The sequence below is a fragment of the Stegostoma tigrinum genome, chromosome 11, assembly GCF_030684315.1.
Source record: "Stegostoma tigrinum isolate sSteTig4 chromosome 11, sSteTig4.hap1, whole genome shotgun sequence".
Taxonomy (NCBI): domain Eukaryota; kingdom Metazoa; phylum Chordata; class Chondrichthyes; order Orectolobiformes; family Stegostomatidae; genus Stegostoma; species Stegostoma tigrinum.
Window position 1 is genome coordinate 84,934,637 of NC_081364.1, and position 24,246 is coordinate 84,958,882.

Consider the following 24,246-nt stretch of genomic DNA (forward strand, 5'->3'; position numbering starts at 1 on the left):
GGGTCCTGAACCATCAACTTTCCTACCCCTCTGATGCTGCCCGGCTCGCTGTGTTCCCCCAGCTCCACACTGTCTCATCTGTGACTCCAGCACCTGCAGCTATTGCTGTCACTCTGTGAGCAAGATAATAAAATGTGAGGCTGGATGAACACAGCAGGCCAAGCAGCATCTCAGGAGCACAAAAGCTGACGTTTTGGGCCTAGACCCTTCATCAGAGGGTCTAGGCCCAAAACGTCAGCTTTTGTGCCTCTGATGAAGGGTCTAGGCCCAAAACGTCAGCTTTTGTGCTCCTGAGATGCTGCTTGGCCTGCTGTGTTCATCCAGCCTCACATTTTATTATCTTGGAATTCTCCAGCATCTGCAGTTCCCATTATCTCTCTCTCTGTGAGCGATGTCAGCTTTGGTTCAATAGGAGCACGGGGCGGGGCTTGGAGGGCCCAATGGAAGCGGCCTACCCTCCAACCAATCAGAGCGAGTGAGATGTTTGTCTGTGTGAAAATCACGTGATCGTCTTTGTCCGGGGCACAATATCTCTGCGACTGAAGGTACAGTACACGGGATAAAAAGGAAAGCTGCAAAAAAACGGGAGGGAAATACTTTCGGTATTGACTGAGAGGTTTTAATAGCCGTTGATGCATGTCAGAAAACATAAGTTTTAACATGCCGGCCCCGTGTTTTGCAGCAAACGGAAAAACTGCTGCGGACCTGAGGCTGCGATAGGCAGAGGTAATTGCCACCATCTTTATTAGGGGCAGTGATCTTCGGGACTCATGCCGGATCGCCATATTTATAGGTGGCAACTTGCAGTGGAACGCAAGCGTAACCTTGATAATGAAATGTGAGGCTGGATGAACACAGCAGGCCAAGCAGCATCTGAGGAGCACAAAAGCTGACGTTTCGGGCCCAGACCCTTCATCAGAGAGGGGGATGGGGGGAGGGAACTGGAATAAACAGGGAGAGAGGGGGAGGCGGACCGAAGATGGAGAGTAAAGAAGATAGGTGGAGAGAGTGTAGGTGGGGAGGTAGGGAGGGGATAGGTCAGTCCAGGGAAGACGGACAGGTCAAGGAGGTGGGATGAGGTTAGTAGGTAGCTGGGGGTGCGGCTTGGGGTGGGAGGAAGGGATGGGTGAGAGGAAGAACCGGTTAGGGAGGCAGAGACAGGTTGGACTGGTTTTGGGTTGCAGTGGGTGGGGGGGAAGAGCTGGGCTGGTTGTGTGGTGCAGTGGGGGGAGGGGATGAACTGGGCTGGTTTAGGGATGCAGTGGGGGAAGGGGAGATTTTGAAACTGGTGAAGTCCACATTGATACCATATGGCTGCAGGGTTCCCAGGCGGAATATGAGTTGCTGTTCCTGCAACCTTCGGGTGGCATCATTGTGGCAGTGCAGGAGGCCCATGATGGACATGTCATCAAGAGAATGGGAGGGAGAGTGGAAATGGTTTGCGACTGGGAGGTGCAGTTGTTTGTTGCGAACTGAGCGGAGGTGTTCTGCAAAGCGGTCCCCAAGCCTCCGCTTGGTTTCCCCAATGTAGAGGAAGCCGCACCGGGTACAGTGGATGCAGTATACCACATTGGCAGATGTGCAGGTGAACCTCTGCTTAATGTGGAATGTCATCTTGGGGCGTGGGATGGGGGTGAGGGAGGAGGTGTGGGGACAAGTGTAGCATTTCCTGCGGTTGCAGGGGAAGGTGCCGGGTGTGGTGGGGTTGGAGGGCAGTGTGGAGCGAACAAGGGAGTCACGGAGAGAGTGGTCTCTCCGGAAAGCAGGCAGGGGAGGGGATGGAAAAATGTCTTGGGTGGTGGGGTCGGATTGTAAATGGCGGAAGTGTCGGAGGATAATGCGTTGTATCCGGAGGTTGATAGGGTGGTGTGTGAGAACAAGGGGGATCCTCTTGGGGTGGTTGTGGCGGGGGCGGGGTGTGAGGGATGTGTCGCGGGAGATGCGGGAGACGCGGTCAAGGGCGTTCTCGATCACCGTGGGGGGAAAGTTGCGGTCCTTAAAGAACTTGGACATCTGGGATGTGCGGGAGTGGAATGTCTTATCGTGGGAGCAGATGCGGTGGAGGCGGAGGAATTGGGAATAGGGGATGGAATTTTTGCAGGAGGGTGGGTGGGAGGAGGTGTATTCTAGGTAGCTGTGGGAGTCGGTGGGCTTGAAATGGACATCAGTTGCAAGCTGGTTGCCTGAGATGGAGACTGAGAGGTCCAGGAAGGTGAGGGATGTGCTGGAGATGGCCCAGGTGAACTCAAGGTTGGGGTGGAAGGTGTTGGTGAAGTGGATGAACTGTTCGAGCTCCTCTGGGGAGCAGGAGGCGGCGCCGATACAGTCATCAATGTACCGGAGGAAGAGGTGGGGTTTGGGGCCTGTGTAGGTGCGGAAGAGGGACTGTTCCACGTAACCTACAAAGAGGCAGGCATAGCTGGGGCCCATGCGGGTGCCCATGGCCACCCCCTTAGTCTGTAGGAAGTGGGAGGAGTCAAAAGAGAAGTTGTTGAGTGTGAGGACGAGTTCAGCTAGGCGGATGAGAGTGTCGGTGGAGGGGGTCTGGTCGGGCCTGCGGGACAGGAAGAAGCGGAGGGCCTTGAAGCCATCTCCATGCGGAATGCAGGTGTACAGGGACTGGACGTCCATGGTGAATATGAGGTGTTGGGGGCCAGGGAATTGGAAGTCCTGGAGGAGGTGGAGGGCGTGGGTGGTGTCACGGACGTAGGTGGGGAGTTCCTGGACCAAAGGGGAGAAAATGTAGTCCAGATAGGTGGAGATGAGTTCGGTGGGGCAGGAGCAGGCTGAGACGATGGGTCGACCAGGGCAGGCAGGTTTGTGGATTTTGGGAAGGAGATAGAAACGGGCCGTGCGGGGTTGGGGAACAATGAGGTTGGAGGCTGTGGGTGGGAGGTCCCCTGAGGTGATGAGGTCGTGAATGGTGTTGGAGATGATGGTTTGGTGCTCGGGTGTGGGGTCATGATTGAGGAGGCGGTAGGAGGTGGTGTCGGAGAGTTGGCGTCTGGCCTCGGCGATGTAGAGGTCAGTGATCTCCAGCATCTGCAGTTCCCATTATCTCGCAAGCGTAACCTTTTCTTGCTTGGGAGGGGAGGACTAATACAAGCAAAATGTTAGTTATTGTTTTTCTGGACTTCTTTCCCAGACTGAGACACGGCGTGTATTTCCTGGGAAGGACTTTTGACGCTGGTGGAGTACTGGTTTCAGGCAGTATAATTGCTGCAGTTACACGAGAAATGCTGAAAACGCGTTCAGAGCTTCATGTTCAAAAACAAAGTTGCTGGAAAAGCTCAGTAGGTTTGGTAGCATTTGTGAAAGAAAAAAAATAACGTTTCGGATCCGCTCACCCTTCCTTAGAACGCCATGTTCCCTGTTGCACTGTCACTGTAGGAAGTCCTGCTTTAAATATCTTGATCTATTAAAGCATATCCGTTTGTCCAATGTTCATATGATTGGGATCAAATCACTGAAAGTGCTCTGAGTCCCCTTGTGCTCCCTGGTCATATTTATTAATGTCTGGCTTCCTCAGTCTCTAATAATGGGTGTGTTTTACCTCTGCATCTTTCTGTGTCGGGGAGCAGGGTGATTTGAAGAGGAGGATTTATACATAACTAACAGAAACCAAGAGAAATGTTTGCCTTTTCCAGACAATCTTGCTGTGTTTTCTGGATTTCTATCCAGGGCTGACAGTTAGTTATTTGTCTTTTATGGATTTGTTTTACAGGATATTAATTAAAAATAATTTGCAGACCAGGATCACAAAGCAAGTTCTCCATTAAGCGGAGTGATCAGGATGTGAGTATCATTGACACTTAACTGTGAAAGGAAAGAGGTTTAATCATTCTATCTGTGGGAGAATACTCCTGGCAAGTTTGTAACTTGAAAGCAGAAAATTAAAATTTTTGGTTTCATCACCCCTGGGATAAGTGTTGAGTTCTATACCCTGCAGCTGAGAAAGGAGATATTGGCCTGAGAGGGGCAGATTTATCCAAACAACACCTTGCCTCTTTGAAAGAACTGTCATGTTTAGTCCCAATCGCCCACTTCATGATTTTAATCTATAAATTCTTCATTCTTGAATATCTGCAAACTTCCTTTTGAAATTCCTTATGGGCACAAATTCCAGCTCCCCTTCAGGTGGAATCTTCCATTTCCTGACAACTCCATTGATCCTGAAACTGCTGAAGCCTGTGTTGAGCCCTGAGGGTTATAGATTACTGCATTTAAAGTGAAGATGCTGCTCCCTGAGCTCCCATTGAGCTGCGTTGAAACAGTATGGGAGGCTGAGATCAGACTGGGTGTGACCAGACAATGAAAATGAAAAGGCTGCACTGTGAGTGCTGCTTGGCTAAATGAGAGTGCTTTGGAGTTGGGTGAAACAGAAAGAAAGTGAAACTGAAAGATTGAGTGTGATGCTCAGTCTCAGTTTGGGCAGTTCAGAAAGTCTCTCAGTCCAAACGGACACAGTCAATTGATATTTGATACCATAAAGAATTTTCTTACAGTTTTTAAAGTATATATTAGCTTAAATAAAGTTAGGGACTTTTGATTTATAATAGTAATGTTTGAAATGAAGGGGAAGGGCCTATCTTAATTAAATTCTCTTTAAGGCAGAAACTGGCTTAATCTGGAGGAAAGTCACAACAGAAGACCTCAGATTTGTCGTGTGCTCCTCTTGCAAAATAGAACATAGACCCTTGATGTTGCGTCGATCTGTGAAACCAAACTGACGCCCATCTAACCCACACTAATCCATTATCATCCATATGTTTATCCAATGACCACTTAAATGCCCTTAAACTTGGCGAGTCTACTGCTGTTGCAGGCAGGGCATTGCATGCCCTTATTACTCTCTGAGTAAAGAACCTACCTCTGACATCTGTCCTATATCTATCACCCCTCAATTTAAAGCTATGTCCCCTCGTGCTAGCCATTTCCCTCAGAGGAAAAAGGATCTCAGTGTCCACCCTGTCTAATCCTCATAACATCTTGTATGTCTCTATTAGGTCACCTCTTAACCTTCTTCTAATGAAAACAGCCTCAAGTCCCTCAACTTTTCCTAATAAGACGTTCCCTCAATACCAGGGAATATCCAGGTAAATCTCGTGGTCATCCTTTCCAGTGCTTCCACATCCTTCCTATAACGTGGCAACCAGAAGTCCAAGTGTGGCCGCACCAGAGTTGTGTACAGCTGCAGCATGATGTCATGGCTCTGAAACTCAATTCCTCTACCAATAAAACCTCACACACCGTATGCCTTCTTAACAACCCTGTCAACCTGGGTGGAAGCTTTCAGGGATCTATGTACACGGACCCCGAGATCTCTTTGCTCATCCACACTACCAAGAATCTTACCATTAGCCCAGTACTCTGTATTCCTGTTACTCCTTCCAAAGTGAACCACCTCACACTTTTCCGCATTAAACTCCGGGATATTACCAGTGTTCCTATTGGCTATTTGTGCAGGAAGTGTGTCCATCTGCAGCTCCTGGTGAACTGCTTTTCAGAGCTGGAGCTGTGGGTGCAGTCAGTATGGAGCATTCATGATACTGAGAAGGTTGTGGTAGCATTCCCAACAGATTGGTCACGTAGCAGGTGAAGATTACACAGACAGCAAAGGAATGGGTGACCATCAGACAAGTAAAAGGCTCAGAAAGGAAGTGCTAGAGTCATCCCCCTCAAATAGATATACTGTTTTGGGCACTGTTTGGTGGGGGGAGGGCTGCTGGTGGTGGTGGGGTGGCCACTCGGGAAGCAGCATCAGTCAAGTTCATGGCACAGAGTAACACCGCTGCATAGAAGGGGAGGAAAATGATGAATATGACTGTAGAGACAGGGGATTCGATAGTCAGGGGCACAGAGAGACATGAATCCGGGATGGTATGTTGCCTCCCTGGTGCCAGGATCAGCGATGACATGGAGCAGCTTCAGGACATTCTGGAGTGGGAGCGTGAACATCCGATTGTACCAGTGACATAGGAGGACCTGAAAGCTGAAGATAGGAAGATAAGAGATACACTAAAATACGAGATCTCAAATGTAGTATTGTCAAGCTTACACCCATTGCCACATTGTGGTAGGGAGGAGTTTTGTGTTGTGTTCAGTTGTACAAGCGACCTTTGTTCAGAGCTCAGTTACCGCATGTGTGGGAGAGGCCAGAGTCCACTCCAAACCTGGCTTTCACATGAGGCCTAATTCCCCTCTTAAATACAGCTCAGATTGGAAGAGTGGGCAATGACACTCAAACTTTCCCTGGCTGATCGTCATATTTTTATTCCTTTCGCTAGATGTTATTTACGTGCAATATTGTTGTCATTGTTAGCCACACACCCCAAATCAATATATCCAATCCAGTAAGCGAACAATCGTGGACGATGTTCAGTCCTAAACCCTCCTATAATCCCCTGAGGTTAGCTGGAAAACTACTTTGGGACCTTACATTGCTTTTGACAGTTATATTCCTCCTCAGACATTTGCCAGCTGCACCATTTTTTTGCCAAAAAACCAAAATAGTAGCTTATCAGTAAGAACATTTCAAAATTCTCTACTAACTGTAGTGTGGATTGTTTGGAATTGTGATTAAGTCTTTTAAACTCAACTCTGATATAAAGTAACTACAATTTTGTAATACAGTTGACAAGTTGTGGAAAATCCCTCTCTCACTTCAGCTTAAAAGATCAGACAAACAGTGTTTCTGACTTGCTGTTGCAGTTTACAACCCCAACTATTTGCATGATGTAAATGAATTTTAAACTGAAGTTTCATTTTCTACTCTAAGCGCTTTGCATTATTACTTTCTTGATTTAATAAAGAGCATCTATTCAAATTTCACCCTCGGTGGAATTCAGTCACTTTAGAGCTTTACCAAGCCATTAAGCAAAACTTGTTCAGATTTCATAAAAAACTAAGGCACTAACCATATCTTCACTTTGGATTTTGTAATCTATCTTTGTCACTCTTCAGTTAATCTTTGCATGTAAGAATTTATTCAAATTATCCATATCTACATTTCAATTGTTTTATCTCTCTGCAGCCCTGACTTCTCTCTTTATCATCTTTCTTTGCCCCTTCCTATGTTGTTGGTCTTTTAGAGGTTGTGTTTACACCATTTATTGCTTTGCCTTCCATAATGATGCAGTGAGCCGCTTTTATTGCTGACAAACATTTCCTTGAGGAATTCAACTAACCGTTTCACGTTAATTGATTGTTTGTGTTTCTGGTTACAATTACCTAAACAGTTCAGAATGCTGTAGGATCAGACTCTTGCTTCTACTTTTTATTAAGTAACAAACTTGTGATTGTGGCTGAACCAGGCCTTTAAAAACTTCCTCTTATTAAAATGCTTGTGTTTTGAACTGCCTGTTAACAGAAGCCCAAGTAAATTCCCTAATGTTCCTTCTCAACAGGACTCTTTTTTTTAATGACCCCCACAGGACCTTTCGTGATCTAATCCAGTAAGAGTGTGAGCTGCTACAATGCACGTGCTAGTAAAAGTGGGAATAAGAGGACAGATGAGATGGCTGCTTGGCTGGAGCTATAACTTGATGCCTCAGGAATCTAAACCTTTTGAGACTGTTTGTTTGTTGGTTACTGGGTAAGGTAGGACATGCACAAGCTTGACCAGTAGTCCTGGGCAGAGCTGGGACAGATATTCTTGATGCTTTTGCTTGTTCCACTGGTGAGGATTTAAACTCGTATGACAAGGGAATGGGAACCAAAGTATAGCTTTAGCAGTAAAAGACTCAGATCAGCAAATGGGACGTGAAATTAGTTCATGATGTTGTCGGTGGCTGAAAGATTAAAAGAAAGAAGGATTAATCAAGATCAAATCTCTTTTCATACATCAGTCCTGTGATCCCAGGAATTGGTCTGGTGAACCGTCTTTATGATCATTCAGTAGCCAAAGCATCCCTCCTTTGGAAAGGAGAACAAAGGTGCACTCTACTCCAGGTGTGGTCTCACCAAGGCCCTTAGAGAAAGACATCCCTCTTCCTGTACTCGAATCCTCTCACAATGAAGGCCGAAATATCATTTGCATTCTTCACTACTTGCTGCTGCCAGTTTCCTAAAAGAGAACAGGAGAGAAACACGGAACAAAATGGGGTCAGACACTGGGGTAACATTGTTGAACACACTGTCCCGACTGTATCGGTGCTGGCCATCAAGCACCTATTGAAGCTAGGCCCGTTTTCTGGCACTCGGTGTGTAACCTATATTATGGTGCAATGGATGATCATCTCAACACTTCTTCAAGATTGCAATGGTTCCTGCATCTATCACCATTTCAGATGCTGCCAGATCTGCTGTGTATCTCCATCTTTTTCTGTTTTTATTTCAGATTTCAGGTATTTTGCTGCGTCTTAGTCCTTCAGAAGGATCAGAGGGTATGGGGAGAAAACAGGAATTGGATTCATTTTCAGATGTATAAAATGCCTGTCCTGCATGTCTGTCCAAACTATCTCTTTTTGTAGTTTTGGGCAAACACTGACAGTTTCCCTTCCCTGAAGGACATTTAATGAACCAATTCAGTTTTACTGATAATCCAGCTGTGGCCCTCAGTGTTGGATCCACAATTGACCAGATTAATTTCTGAGTTTCACAATCTTTGTGTGTGTGTTCTTCTTCTGGTTTCTCTCTCTCTACTTTTCTGTTTGAAATTTTGATTGCATTCAGAGAAATCGAACAAAACCACATCCAGATCTGACACTGCAATCTGTTGTCATAACCTAATTATCTCAAGATTTTGAACATTGAAGGAAGAAGCACTGTTCACACCAGGGAGAAATGCGTATTGTCCGTGTGTCAGAGTCTGTGAAGATTCATCTGAAATGTTCAAACACCAGTGCAGTCACAGTGGGGAGAGACTGTGGAAATGTGGGGATTGTGGGAAGGGATTTATTTACCTATCCCAGCTGGAAATGCACCAACGCAGTCACACTGGGGAGAAACTGTTCGGTTGCTTTGATTGTGGGCTGGGATTCACTCAGTCAAACAACCTGCTGAAACACCAGCGAGTTCACAGTGGGAAGAGACCGTTCACCTGCTCTATTCGTGGGAAAGGATTCGCACAGACATCTCACCTGCTGAAACACCAGCGAATTCTCACAGGAGAGAGGCCATTCACTTGCTCTGTATGTAGGAAAGAATTTGCTTTGTCATCCAGCCTGTTGACACATCAGCGAATTCACAATGGGGACAGACTGTTCACCTGCTCTATTCGTGGGAAAGGATTCGATTTGTCAACCAACCTGCTGAGACACCAGCAAGTTCACACCGAAGAGAAATCATTCACCTGTTCTGTGTGTGGGAAAGGATTCACTCAGTCATCCTCTCTGCTGGAACACCAGCAAGTTCACACTGGGAAAAGACCGTTCATCTGTTCTGAATGTGGGAAAGGATTCACTCGCAATTCTAAACTATTGGTACACCAGCGAGTTCACACTGGAGAGAAACCGTTCACATGTTCCGAGTGTGGGAAGGGATTTGCTCACTCAACCAACCTGCTGAGACACCAGCGAGGTCACTCTGGGGACAGACAATTCACTTGTTCTATGTGTGGAAAGGGATTCACTCAATCATCCAAACTGCTAACACACCAGCAAGTTCACCACAACCACATTTGAAGGATTTTGCTTTTAAATCAAGGAACTTTGATCTTTGGCCTGTTTGTACTTGTGTCATTCGTCCCTGCTCAAAACTTGATCTTCTCTTGGGAAACAAGGTAGGGCAGGTGACTGAGGGGTCAGGGGGAGAAATATTTTGGGGCCTATGATCATAGTTCTATTAGTTTTAAAATAGTTATGGAGAAGGATAGACTTGGTCTAAAAGTTAAAGTTTTAAATGTGACTAAGGCTAATTTTGACACTATTATGCCCCTTAAAAGCACAGTAAGACTGCCTATGTATGGGAATGCGCAAGATGGGTGAGATACAAAACAAGTATTTTACATCAGTAATTACTGTGGAAAGGGATATGAAAGCTAGAGAACTTAGAAATGAATGTGTATCTTGAAAAGTTCCATGTTGTAGAGGAGGTTGTGCTGGATGCCTTACAGACCATAAAAGTGGATAAATCCCCAGGACCTCTTCAGGTGTATTCTCCAACTTTGTGGGAAGTTAGGCTTGCGATTGGGCCCCTTGCTCAGATATTTGCACCATTGACAGTTGTAGGTGAGCTGTTGGACGGGAGGTTGGCTAATGTGGTGCCATTGTTTAAGAAAGGTGGTAACATAAAACCAGGGAACAATAAACTTTTGACGTCAGTTGTGGGTAAGCTTTTGGAGGACATTCTGAGGGATAGGATTTACATGTATTTGGAAAGCATGGACTGAATGGGGATAGTCAACATGGCTTTGTCCACAGGAAATTATGTCTTACTAACTTGATTGAGGTTTTTTTTTTGAAGAAGTTACAAAGAAGATTGATGGCAGACTGGTGGATGTTTTCGATATGGATTTCAGTAAGTAAAATTCCGCATGGTAGACTGATTAACAAGGTTAGATCACATGGAATCCAGGGAGAGCTGGCCATTTGGAAAGGCCTTTGACCTGCAGTATGCTGCAAGGATTGGCACTTAGTAACTATAAATCCTACATTCACATCCAAATCATCTTTATAAATGACAGAAAGGAGTGGACCCAGCTCTGATCCTTGCGGCACACCACTGGTCACAGGCCTCCAGTCTACAAAGCAACCCTCCACCAGCACTCTGTCTTCTACCTTCAAGTCAGATCTGTATCCAAATGACTGGTTCTCTCTGTATTCCATGTGATCTGACCTTGCTAATCAGTCTACCATGAGGAGCCTTGTCAACTGCCTTACTGACATCCATATAGAACACATCCACCTCTTTGCCCTAATCAATTCTCTTTGTTCCTTCTTAAAAAAAATCAAGTTAGTGAGACATGATTTCCTACACACACATGCATGTTGCCTATCCCTAATCAGTCCTTCCCTTTCCAAATATTTCAAGTACTATCCCTCAGGATTCCCTCCAACGACTTGCCCACCACTAATATCAGGCTCACTGGCCTATAGTTCCCTGGCTTTTCCTTACCACCTTTCTTAAATAGTGGCATCACACTAACCAACTTCTGGTCCCTCATCTGTGGCTATCGATGATACAAATATCTCAGCAAGGGGCCCAACAATCTCTTGCCTTGTTTCCCTCCGAGTTCTCGGATACACCTGATCAGGTCCCAGGAATTTATCCACTTTTATGCGTTGTAAGCCGTTCAGCATCACTACCTCTGAAATATGGCTAATTTTCAAGATGTTGCTATTTATTTCCCCTCAGTCTATATCTTCCATATCCTTTTCTGTAGTAAATACTGATGCATAATACTTGTTTTATTATATTCCCCATTTCTTGCAATTCCACATATAGGCGGCATTGCTGCTTTTTAAGGGGCCCTATTCTCTCCCTAGTTATCCTTTTGTTCTTAATCTATTTGTAGAATCCCTCTGGATTTTCCTTAACACTATTTGCCTAAGCTACCTCATGTCCCCTTTTTGCCCTCCTAATTTCCCTCTTAAGTATACCATTGTCATTATACTCTTATAAGGATTCGCTCAATCTCTGCTGTCTATAACTGACATGTCCTTCCTTTTTCTTGACCAAAACCTTGATTTCTCTAGTCTTCCAGAACTCCCTACACCTACCAGCCTTGTCCTTCACCCGAACAGGAGTATACTGCCCCTGAACTCTCATTATCTCATTTCTTTTTTTGAAGGCTTCCCACTTTCTAACCTTTCTGTTTTTCCTGCGAACATCTGCCCCAATCAACTTTTGAAAGCTTTTGTGTAATACCATTAAAATTGGCCTTTCTCCAATATAGAACTTTAACTTTCAGACCTGGTCTACTCTTTTCCATCACTATTTTAAAACTAATAGTATTATGGTCACTGCCCCCAAGGTCCTCCCCACTGATACCCTAGTCACCTGTCCTGCTTTATTTGCCAACAGCAGGTCAAGTTTTGCTCTTTCTCTAGTCGGTACATAACATACTGAATCAGAACATTTTCCTGTACAATCTCAGCAAACTCCTCTTCATTCAAGCCTTTTACACCATGGAATTCCCAGTCTGTGTTTGGAAAGTTAAAATCCCTTCCATAACCACCCTGTTATTCTTACAGATAACTGAGATCTTCTTTCAAAATTGTTTGTCACATTCCTGCTGACTATTGGGAGGCCTATAGTATAATGCCAATAAGGTGATCATCCCTTTCTTATTTCTCAGTTCCACCCAAATAACTTCCCTGGATGTGTTCTCAGACATATCCTGCCTAAGTAAAGCCATAATGTTATCCTTGCTCAAAAATGCCACTTTTCACTCCTCTTGCTTTGCTTCCCCTGCTGCTTTTGACTTTCTATCCTTTCTATAGGATCTATATCTGAGAACGTTAAGCTGGCAGCCCTGTCCATCCTTGAGCCTTGTCTCTGTAATTGCAATGATAACCCAGTTCCATGTTTCCAACCTTGCCCTGAGTTCATCTGCATTAGCTGTTAGCCTGTGGCATTGAAATAAATGGTGTTTAGTTTATTAGTCCTTTTGCATTAATCTTAATAACAATTATGTAACTGTAGGGTAGGTTTTGAAAATGATAACGTTTTGTTGTTGTATATCAACACATTCACACTGGGTAAAGACAATCCACCTGCACACTGTATGAAAAGGGATTTCCTGGTTCATTAGGACTGGTTTTCATAGAATTCAGAGTATTCCTGCAGTATGGAAACAGGCCGTGTGGCCCAAGAATTCCACAGAAAACCTCACAGCATGCCACCCAGGCAAATCTCCCCGTAGCCCACCTAATCCACACATCCCTGACCACTCTGGGCAATTTAGCTTGGCCAATCCACCTAACCAACACATGGAAGGAAACCAGAGCACCCAGAGGAAACCCACGCAGCCACAGGGAGAACATACCAACAGCCACACACTCAGTTGCCCAAGGGTGGAATCAAATCTGGGTCCCTTGCATTGTGAGGCAGCAGTGCTAACTGCTGAGCCACTGTGGATAACCACCAATGAGTTCCCAAGAATCTGTAGGTTTTTTTTGTTTTTGTTGCTCGTATTATCTGTATCCAAGTCATGTTATCTGGGCTTGTTTCTCATAATATTTGAAAACACCACATGTCTGGTTACCTGGTTAGGAGAAAAAAACAATATAAGTCAACCTTTTATTAAAACTACTGTGCATTTGAGTCTTTATCTCAAAAGCAGACTAGTTTATTTTGAAAGGCTCTCCATCTCCCCTAACTCCTCCATCCTCACCTCCAACATGTGCGAGGAACCTGTGGTTTTTATTTTTCACTCAATGACAGTCAGTACATTTCATATGAGCAAATGGGAACAGGATCATCCCATAATGCTGGAAACTTAGTGTACTAATGGGACATTATTACAATAATAACCATTACAATTCTTTTCTGAGCCTTTTCAAGTTTTACAACACCCTTCCTTCAGCAGGTAGACTAGAATTACACACCGTGGTTACACCGAAACCGGAATGGGACCTGCATCCTTGTGGGGGGTGGGGGTGCGTTTCCAGTACTGTTGAGGGTCTTGTAAATCACTTAGCAGTGGGCTGAAATCCAGGGAGACTGTTCAAAATAATAAGGGCCAAAAAGAGAAGAAACGAGAGTCTGGAAGGCATTGTCACAGGCCAGTTTAAGGTATAAGGGAGTTTAAGGGTGAATGGTATTTAATACTTGGAGTCAGATGAATAAGGTAGATGATTCGAGGATAGAAATTAATGGGGTCATAAAGACATTGCTGTCACTTGGACATGGTTAGCAGCTCAGTATTCCAGGATACAGGGCCTTCATGCAAGGCAGTGGAGGTGGTAAAGGAGGAGGAGATATTGTTATTGTGTTTGGGAATCTATTACAGCAATAAGGAGGGGTGGCATCTTTGAAAACTCCACAAATAAATAAGGAGGCAAATTTTGAGAAAGTGTAAAAGTGGCAGGATTGTGGTAGCAGGAGCTTTCAACTTCCTCAACATTAATGTAGTCATCACAGTGTGAAGGATTTATCTAAATTTTTAAAATACGTCCAGGACAGCAATTTTTCAGCCACTAAGGAGAAGTCCCAACAAGGAAGGGGAAGGTCCTGGACTTAACTTTAGGTTACAAATTTGAGCAAGTGGTTGAAGTTTCAGTGGGATGGGATTTTGCAGGCAGTTATTATAACTTTTCAATTCAGGATTTGTAAGAAAAGGACAAGGATGGGTCTTAAGTCCTAAACTGATGCTGAAATTATGAAGAAAGTAAATGGAATTTTGGCCTAAATTGCGAGGTATTGGTGTTTGAGGATCGGGACGTCTTGTAACAACTGTATTGGATGTTGGTGAAGCCATACTGGTATATTATTTACAGTTTTGGTGCTTGTATTTAAGAAAGGATATGCTGGCTTTGAATGCAGTGCAATAGAGATTCGCTAAGCTGATTCATGGGATGAAAGGGTTAGCCTATCATGAATAGCTGGAGGAAGGGAATTTGCAGAGGGGAAATACTAAATAATTAAACAGGTGGAGCCCAGTGTTGGGCTCGTATTCACAACTCTGCACTTAAGCAGCGTATGTTCTGACAACTCAGCTAACTTGACCTTCCACAGTCAGTGTTCAAATTCTGCTTTATAAGGTGACGAATGGGTTTTTCACTGACGCCACTGCACTCCAAGGAAGTAAAAGGTAATTGCTTTAGAAAACCCCAAGGTTCCAATGTATTCTTCTCATTCACATTGCAATCCATTTTCAGTACTTGCTCCATGATTTAACATTCAAAATTAATTTTGTGATGTTGTTTCCCTCATCTTTAAGCAGCCTGTATGACTCCAGTCACTCGGTCAAATGGTGAATAAATCTGTTTCAATAAATCAATTCTTTTCAGCTACAGTATAAGAAATGTTCCTTTATTTGCTGAGTCTCTCACAACATTTTCTTTGTTCTGTGTGTTGACAACTTTTGCCAATTCTCATGTTATGGACTACATGTTCAGACACTGGTTAAAAAGATTCTAAGGATCAGAGGTTTCTGGTGCAGTTGTATGACTTACTGCTCAGCGGTACAAAGAAATAAACAGACTTTAAAGATTAGGAAGGAAATGTATTTTTAAGTGAAGACTTCAGTTACCGTGTGCTTGCTTCTTATACAATGGATTTGAAGTCTTCACAGTGCAATGTTCAAACAACAGATACCAAGACCTTGTGAGGGAGTATTTAAGGCATTTGACACATTGAGGGAATTAATTTAGAAACACAAATTGTCCAAAAAAAAAGTGCTGGATAAATGCAGCACGTCTCTTGGTTAGTTATTATAGCTCTTTTTGATTCAGGATTGGAATGGAAAAGGACAGAAATGGGTCTAAAGTCCTTTGCTAGTGCTGCAAATGATAAAGAAAGAAAATAGAATTTGATCTTTAATTGCTACGTAATTGTTAAAAATTGTAACAACTGTGTAGGATGTAGTGAAGCCATTCCTGCAGAGAGAGAGCGAGAGAGAGAAATAGTGCTAAGATCTTGAAACTAACATGATTTTACTTGTCTTAGATATTGCCAGAACTGCTCTGTTTCTGTAGCACTTTCTGTTAAACAGCAAAAAGTTCTTTTCTTGAGAAGAGAAAAGCTTGAGAGGTGACCTGAGAGAAATTGGAGACTTTGCAGGGATTTGAGGCAAAATTGGTGTTGAGGTTGAGAACCCATTAGAGATTTAAGAAATGGTAATGCAGTCTCGAGGCCTCTCCTGCTTCATGACTTAAAATTTGGTGTAGTAATGTTATCATCAAAGACAATAAGGATGACCACGACTTGTCAGTTACTGTGGCATAACATTCTAAGGAGCTGAATGAAGACTCCAGTCTTTTCATTGATGTGGGTTTGAATCCCACTGCTGCAACTGTCCATTGAGCAAGTGGCATTTTCTTCTCCACAGGATTTTGCTGTGTGTAAGAAAAGAGGAGTCAATACACATAATTTGCTGCATGAAGCAAAAAAAAAAGAGATATACTTGAAGTTCTATTAAAGTTATTTTTCAAGGAGCTATACAGACATGTTTGAATGTACAGGAGACATAGAAACAAAATAGGTACAGCAGGGATGAGGAAGAACAGTGGGAGAGAGGGAGGGGAAAACCTATGTTACCTCATCCTCAGCATTTATCCAGAACAGCATTCGGTGAGAGTAACTACTGTACAGTCCTGTGGAAAGTAGGTCCCATGCTCACTTTGAGAAAAACTTCTCATGCTGCATGGTACTATCATGTTGCTAAATTGGATAGTCTTTCAACAGATCTGCTGACTTATTTTTCAGCACCTGTGATGCACTTTGAGCCAATAACACGAACTGAGAGTGCAGAGATTTGAATCACTCCAACATTACAGGAAGATTGAATGTGGGGGACCGGTCAGTGTCAGGGCAGTTAAATCTGGACGTAACAAAGAATGAATAGGGTTTCAACAGCAGATGAGCTGAGATGTGGATGGAGTCAGGTGAGTTTACTGAGATGGAAACAGTTGGTTTGGTGATGATGTGGTTGAAAGCTCATCTTAGTGTGAAGTATTTCATCAGAATTGTGAACAGTCTGGTTCAGCTTCACGCAGTTACTGGACAGAAGGTTGCAGTCAGTGTAGAAGCTTTCTCAGTATTGAATTGGAGGAAATTGCTGTTCATCCTGCACTGGATTCAGACAAGTCAGGGTGATGTGTGACTTGGAGGCGGTCCTCATGGTGATGGCATTCCATATAGATCTTGCACACTGGACGTTCACAATAGTGAAGATTAAGAGTTTGTGACATGATGTCAAAGTCCTGATTTGAGATGTGGATTTATTCAATACCTGTGTTTCACCTCTTTCTCCATATTCTTTCTTTGTCTGTCCACTCACCAGAGGCCAGAGTCTTGTATAAGTCCAGACCAGGTGGCAGGTTCTGTTCCCTGATCGACATAGTGAACCACTTGGCTTTTGTGGTCACTTTTTTTTTAGTGTCATTAATCTTACAAACTACCAGATTCATTACCAGCTGATTTCATAGGCAGTCTGGTGTTTGTACGGACTCTCGCTTACTCGCATTGTTCTGCTTTAAATTGATTTCACGGTGCATTCAAAGGGAAACTGACACAAGTCATAATCCCAGGGTCTTATGGGCCCCTCAGTTTATTGTAAACAGAACATTATCAGATTTTGAACATGGAAGGAGAAAGCATTATTCACAGTGTGAAACCATACACGTATTGTGTGTGTGGACACCAGTTTTAATTAACTACCAGGACTGACACAATGCAAGTCTTGATTGTGGGGAGGGATTCACTTGGTTAACTACAATCCTGGCACACTGCTCACACTGACGAGAGACCTTTTAAATGTCCAAACTGTGGGAAGTGCTTTAAATGTTCTGGGCAACTGATGAATCATCAATATGTTCACACCGCTGAGAGACCATTTGTGTGTTTTTTGTAGACATGTGTTCAGATGATCATCTCACCTCCATATACACCAACGAATTCACACTGGAGAGAGGCCATTCGTCTGCTCTGAGGGTGGGAAGGGATTCACTCATTTATCTCATTTGCTGACACAGAAGTGAGTTTGTAAGTAGCTGTTGGATGTTTGGATTTTGCTTTCAATCACAACCAGTACTGAACCGTTTCAACGGAGTCTTTTCACTGGTGTGAATAACTCCAGTTCTCAGTTTTTATATTTAGCATAAGAGTCAAGTCAAACAGTTTTCTGTGTGACCTGCAGTATGTTTTTATTTATGATATCTCTAATACAATTTTGTTCTCATTGAACATCTCTCCCACTCCACCATGTATCCTCCATCCTCACCTACAACAACAACTGAGGAGCTCAAACAGCTTCATTGTCTCACTCATGGTGACAATCGATCCATTGCCTCTGCTGCTTCCGATGAGGCCAAGGGGCTCCTAAAGTTCGCCCCCTGACTGAGCCCAGAATCTACATGTTTCTCTCCTACATTGTTATAGCCAGTGTGTTATCAGCCCCTCTCAACTGGCTGCCAACCTTTTCTCCTAACTGTCTCCCTTCCTTGTGTGCTTTTTTATCTGCTTGCCCCAACTTCTGAACCTTCTGTATTCCTTGTGACTGTCAATTTGGACTTTTCTCCTTGACACCTATCATAGGTGCTTTTCTTCTTATCTTAAATTCTATTTGACATACAAGCAGCCCTGAATGTTTGCCCTTCCTTTCCTTTTTGAGTGTACTTGAGCCATCTTATCTTTGAAAGTAGCCCTTATTATTATTTATACTTTGTCCCATCAACCTGCCACTCCAGCCATTGCTGTCCAGCTTTGACCTTGCTCTGTCGAAGACAACTCTCCATCACCTGAGCTTTCTTATTCTGGACTAATGCTGGTTATTATCTGACATTATTCTGCACCTTCGTACATGTGATCACGGTCTCCTGAATGATCTGCCACTGGCACTTGATCTACTTGGCCCCCATCATTCCCAAGAAGTAGGACCAAACGAGCGCTCTCTCTTTTTGAACTGAATGCACTGTTTTCGGAAATTTATTGTGCATACAATCCAGAAAAACTTACCGTCACTGCCTGGTACTCTACCAATATTTCAGTCTGTATTTGAAAAACTGAGGCCTCAAAGAACACTATAGAACAGGAACAGTCCCTTTAGCTCACAAGCCTCCATTAACACATGATTTTCTAATCATGAAATCTCTTTCTTTCCCCTGCACAGTTTGTATCTCTCTATTCTCTATTACTCTCTATTCCCTGCCAGTTCGTGAATCCATCAAGATGTGCTTTAAGCATTGTGATTGTATCTGTTTATCCCACTTCCTTTGGCAATGCATTCTTGGCACATACTGTCCTGTGTGTAAAAAACTTACCTTTCACACCTCCTGTATGTTTTTCCCTTATACCTTAAACTTATGTCCCCCACACAAACTGTCATTTCTACTCTAGATGCCAACTATCCATGTCTGTCTCAGTTTTGTAAATTTCTACCTGGTTGCCCCTCAGCCTCTGATGTTCAAAAGAAAATAAACCAAATTTATCCAACATCTCCTCATAACTAATATCCTCCAAACAAGGTGACATCCTGGTAACCTGTTTCCGTACCCTTTGCAAAGCCACACGTCCTTATGGTGGTTTGGCGAGTAGAACTGTACGCAGCATTGCAAATGTAGCCGCACTAAAGTTCTGGTGAGCTGCAACATGCCCAATTTTTATGCACTTTGCCCTGACCATCATCTCCACTACGGTTGCCATTTTCAGGGAACTGTGAAACTGTATACCTAGATACTGCTGTATGATTGTGCTTCTCAGAATTCTGCCATTTACTGTGCACTTACCTCCTTCATTAGACCGTCCAAAATGCATCACCTCACATTTGTCTGGATTAAATGCCACCTGCCATTTTTCCATACAAGTCTCCAGTCAATCTATATCCTGCTGTATCCTCTGGCATTCCTCCTCACTCCTCACAGCTCCCCAGATATTTGTCATTCAAATATTTAGTAATTTGATCACCTACATTCTCCTCCAATTTTTTTAATAATAAATATGTTAACAACAGGGGTCTGATTCCTACAGAAAGGCACTGGTCACAGATCTATAGCTACTCTTCATCTTCTATGACAAAGCCAGTTCTGTACCCAACTCACAGTGTAACCTAGGTTACTTAAACTTCTCTATCAGCCTGCCATGAGGGACCTTGTCAACGGCCTTGCTAAACTTCATGTGGATAGCATGCATCTCGGCTTCCTGCAGACGAGGTCATGCCTCACAAACTGGATTGAGTTTTTTGAACAACTGACGAAGATGATTGAAGGCAGCACAGTGGATGTTGTCTGCATGTACTCTACCGAAGCATTTGACTGGAGATCTGTGACCAGTGATGTTCCACAAGGTTTGTAATTTTTATAAAAGATTTGGATGAAAATCTAAGTTGCCTGTTTAATAGGTTTGCTAATGCAGTGAAAATTGGTGCAGCTGAGGATCATGAGGTTGGTTGTCAGAGGACACAGCAGAATGTAGATCAATCGGAAAGTTGGATGGAGAAATGGCAGATGGACTTTAATTCAGAGAAGAGTGAAGTAATGCAGTTTGGGAGGCTAAATGCAAGAGGAAAGTATACAGTAAATGACAGGACCGTTAAGAGCATTGGTATAAAGGGGGATCTTGGGGTCCAATTCCATGTAGCTCCCTGAACACAGTTGGATAAGGTGGTAAAGAAAGTTGAGTGGACCAGTGCACTGTCATCAGTGTACGGTAGAGATTTGAAGACAAGCTTTATTTTTGTCTTTTGTTTTTGGTCTGGATTGAGAGTCGAGCTTGCTGCCTGACCAGGTATACAGGTAAACCTCTTCATTTCAGAGGGGAATGTCAAGGCTGAGAGAATGAAGAAGAAAATGTGAAACAAAGTTGGGGTTCCGACACAGCCCAGTTTCACGTCATTCTTTAGCCTGGACCTCTCAGATGTGATGCTGTTAATCTGTGCAATACAGGGCAATGAAAGGAGCAGTTGGCCCTTGAAGCATTGATGAACAAAGCTTTTTAGGCCATCTCCTTTGTCAGCTTTCTGTTTATAAATTGATGATTTTTGTGCTTTCCCTTCCACAAGGCATCTGTTTCTTTCTCCAAACACAAATCTTGAATTAGAATGACCGTTGGTGCTTTTAAAAGGGACACTTGTCCAAACCATCAGCAATATATCCAGATTACCAAACTGCAGACAGTTATAGGTGTGTTAACATCAGTTGAAACAAATCTAATATTGTCAGACTGTTAATTTTGGAAGTGATCAATAACAGCAGAATTCAAATCTTTCATAAGATACGGAAATCTCTGGCTGGGCCATCATTAGTCGCCCTGGAGAAGGTGGTGGTGAGTTTCCTCCTTGAACAATAAAGGTTATTGAGGTTCGCTTATGTATCACTAGGTTGAAGGACTGAATGACTGAATGAATCCCTTCCCGCACATGCAGATGAATGGCCATTCTCTGGTGTGAACTCGCTGGTGAGCAGAGAGAGGATAAACACCTGAAACTACTCCCACAGGAAGTACAGCCGAATGGCTTCTCCTGCGTGTGAATGAGCCGGTGATACTCGATTGTGGACGAAATGAAGAATCCCTTTCTACACACAGTGCAAGTGAACGGTTTTTTGCCAGTGTGCAGACAGGGTGGATGACTGCCAAAAATCTATCTCATAGGAAGTGCAGCTGAACAGCTTTTCTCCAGGGTAAACTCGCTGGGTCTCAGCAAGCTGGATGATTGACTGTAACCCTTCCCACATACAGAGCAGATGAATGGCTTTTCCCCAGCGTGAACTCGCTGGTGTCCAATGAGGGCAGATGCATGTCTGAACTTCTTTCCATAGGAAGTGCAGCCAAATAGTTTCTGCTCCGTATAAGTTTGCTGGTGTGATTGAAGGCCAGATGAATGAGGGAATCTCTTCCCATGCACAGAACAACAGAATGGCTTCTCCCCCGTATGAACTAGCTGGTGTATATTCGGGTCAGATGAAGATATGAGCCTTTTAACACAGTAAATTCAGCTGAAGGGCCTCTCCTTAGTGCGAATCCATTGATGTCACATGAGCCAGGATGTCTGTGTAAATCTCTTCCCACCCTCTGAACAGGTGAACAGTCTCTCCCCAGTGTGAATTCTCTGGTGTGACATGAGGTTGTTTGTTTTGATTAAGTTCCTTCCCACACACACAGCAGGTAAATGGCTTCTTCCTGGTGTGAATTCATTGATAGATTTCCAGCTGGGATGGGTAATTGAATCTTTTTACTACACTCCTCATATTTCCACAGTTTCGCCACAGTACTGTCACCTTTGTATCACTTCGGAATGGTTGATCAACTGAAGCCTTGACAGCACACTGATCGAGCACAGTATCTCCCCACTGAATGGTGTAAATGTTTTCCCAACCTGCTTGATTGGTTCAATTTCTCTCCACTGGAAATTCACTGGAATGCTCCCACTTGGGACATGTAACAGGGTAAATCTTTTGTGCAGTCCACTCACTGCAACACTCTCTCAGCTGAATTTGTGTGTATCACCTACATACAGGTCAAACATTTCTCCTTCCATATTCAGAGGCTGAAGGTACTCAGGTCCTTGTAAATTGCATGAGTCAACCAGACTCAGCAGGAATTTTGATTTGTGTTTAATATCTGCAAATCCTTCTTTTCTAATATCCTGCAAAAGGAGTTTACAAAAGACATTTACTGTCATTGCAGGCTAGAAATTCAGAACAGACAAGTCGATTATTCAACTCTCTTATTTCTCAAATCTGTAAATTCCTGGCTCTATCCTCCTTCCAGTGGAAATCCAGATCTATCCCCCCCTCTCTCTTCTCCTCTTCCAGTTTTCTCCCTTTCTCCGTCCTCTCCTCTCTGGATAAAGTTCCCAACTCCTGTCTGCTGACTGAAAATCAAACCAATGAGTCTGAGTGATAATGGGAACTGCAGATGCTGGAGAATTCCAAGATAATAAAATGTGAGGCTGGATGAACACAGCAGGCCCAGCAGCATCTCAGGAGCACAAAAGCTGACGTTTCAGGCCTATACCCGAAACGTCAGCTTGTGTGCTCCTGAGATGCTGCTTGGCCTGCTGTGTTCATCCAGCCTCACATTTTATTACCAATGAGTCTGATTCGGGGTTTGAGTCTCCAGCAGGTGTTGGTCAATCCTCCCCACACACCTCTAGGGTTTCTTTCCTAGTCACAACCTCATCGATTTCTCCCCAAGTCGGACATGGCTTCCCTTTACGAAGATGGTGGCCAAGTATCTGGAGAGAATTCCCGTCCCCAACCGAGCCAAGATGGCGGTTAGTGATCCGTGGGCCTGGTACTCGGGTCCCCAGGCCTCCCTCACGCGATTATAAACTGCCCAGGCAACAACCCCCGATGGTTTCTATTCCTACCCTGCCTCGAGAGCAGGACAGGGATTTTGTTGCTTGGGCCTGGAGAGCTTCTCAAAATGTGACTCCTCTCCTCCGATTTGGCACCACCTCCGATCTGCTGCAATGCCCGCACTGCACATGTTCCGGGTCACAACTCGGCCCATGTGATTGGTCTCGAGCTGCTGTCAATGTGAAGGTTGGGTGGGAGGACACAGGAGTGACCAACAAAGCACGGGCGATCCTCCAACCAATCGGAGTGAATGACGGGCGAGAGTTTATGTAGCTCTTCCTCATTGGCTGAAACTCGTTCGAAGTGTCACAGTGCTGGGGTGGAGCCAATGTAACCCACACTCGGTGAACTGAACAACACTGCGTGACACCAGGGCAACCGCTGCCAGAGTATTCTGTGCAGTATTGTTCTCCTTATCTAAGGAATGATAGACTGTCTTTGTAGACACAGTGCTATGGAGATATACCAGACTGATTCCGGGAAGCGGGTTTCCTCATTCAGAGAGGAGTGAATCTGTGGAGTTCAATTACCAACGAAAGTGGTTGTGGCAAAATATTGAACGTTGTGAAGAAGGTTTAGCTTATTGTTTAGAGGGACAAAGGGATCAAAGGGTGTTGAACGTGAGAGGGTACTGAGTTTTAGATCAGCAATATCAGCATGAATGGCAGAACAGTCTCAAGGGCGAAAGAGCGATCTGTTCCTGAAGAAGGTCTGAGGTTCCGAGAGCTTGTGTTTTCAAATAAACCTGTTGGACTAATAAGCTGGTGTTGTGTGATTTCTGACCTTGTCCACCCTAGTCCAACACTGGCACCTGATGTTCTTATTTCCTAAGACTCTATATCACTATTCTTAATTTCCCTCCGAGTCATGGCTAGGCCACATTTCTCATTTCATTTTTGTGCCAGAAAGGAATGAACGACTGTTGCAGTTCCCAATATTTTCTTTAAGTGTTTTCACTAGCCTATCCACTTCTATCCCCTTAAGTCATACTCCCCAATTTATTATGGCCGGTTTGTGTGCCATGCCATCATGGTTTCCTCTTTTTAAATTCAGGATCTTTGTCTCAGAAGCAACTCTGCCACTCTCCAACTTAGAGCCACAGAGTTGCACAGCATGGAATCAGAATCTTTGGTCCAATGCGTCCAAGCCAACCAGGTATCCTAATTAATGTGGTCCCATTTAATACCATTTGGCCCACACCCCTGCAAACTCTTCCTGTTCACGCACCCATCTAGATACCTTTTAAATGTTGTAATTGTACCAGCCCCTACCACTTCCTCTGGTAGCTCATTCCATACACGCACTACCCTCGACATGAAAAAAAATGCCCCTTAGGTTCCTTTTA

General features: G+C 44.0%; 1 protein-coding gene across 8 annotated transcripts; it reads left to right on the forward strand.

Moving 5' to 3' along the window:
- The first annotated feature begins 483 nt into the window (after window positions 1-483).
- LOC125450244 (zinc finger protein 623-like) lies at window positions 484-22,501 on the forward strand. 8 transcript variants are annotated; one of them, XR_009446426.1, is made up of 5 exons: window positions 503-545; window positions 3,146-3,293; window positions 3,725-3,795; window positions 17,459-17,589; window positions 20,921-22,501. XR_009446426.1 is itself a non-coding variant. In XM_059649608.1 (4 exons), exon 4 carries the CDS (start codon window positions 8,829-8,831, stop codon window positions 9,621-9,623), a length of 795 nt encoding a protein of 264 aa, XP_059505591.1. In that variant the 5' UTR covers window positions 503-545; window positions 3,146-3,293; window positions 3,725-3,795; window positions 7,434-8,828; the 3' UTR covers window positions 9,624-9,707. The 8 variants fall into 8 exon arrangements, 4 of the variants coding, with proteins under 4 accessions (XP_059505590.1, XP_059505591.1, XP_059505592.1 ...); XR_009446425.1 differs by lacking the exon at window positions 3,146-3,293 and having other exon boundaries at window positions 484-545; XR_009446428.1 differs by lacking the exon at window positions 3,146-3,293 and having other exon boundaries at window positions 484-545; window positions 17,459-17,581; window positions 20,966-22,501.
- The last annotated feature ends 1,745 nt before the right edge of the window (window positions 22,502-24,246 follow it).

What these genes read in the sequence shown, in the direction of transcription:
- LOC125450244 (XM_059649607.1), top strand. Translation starts at nt 8,829, where the DNA reads ATGTTCAAACACCAGTGCAGTCACAGTGGGGAGAGACTGTGGAAATGT.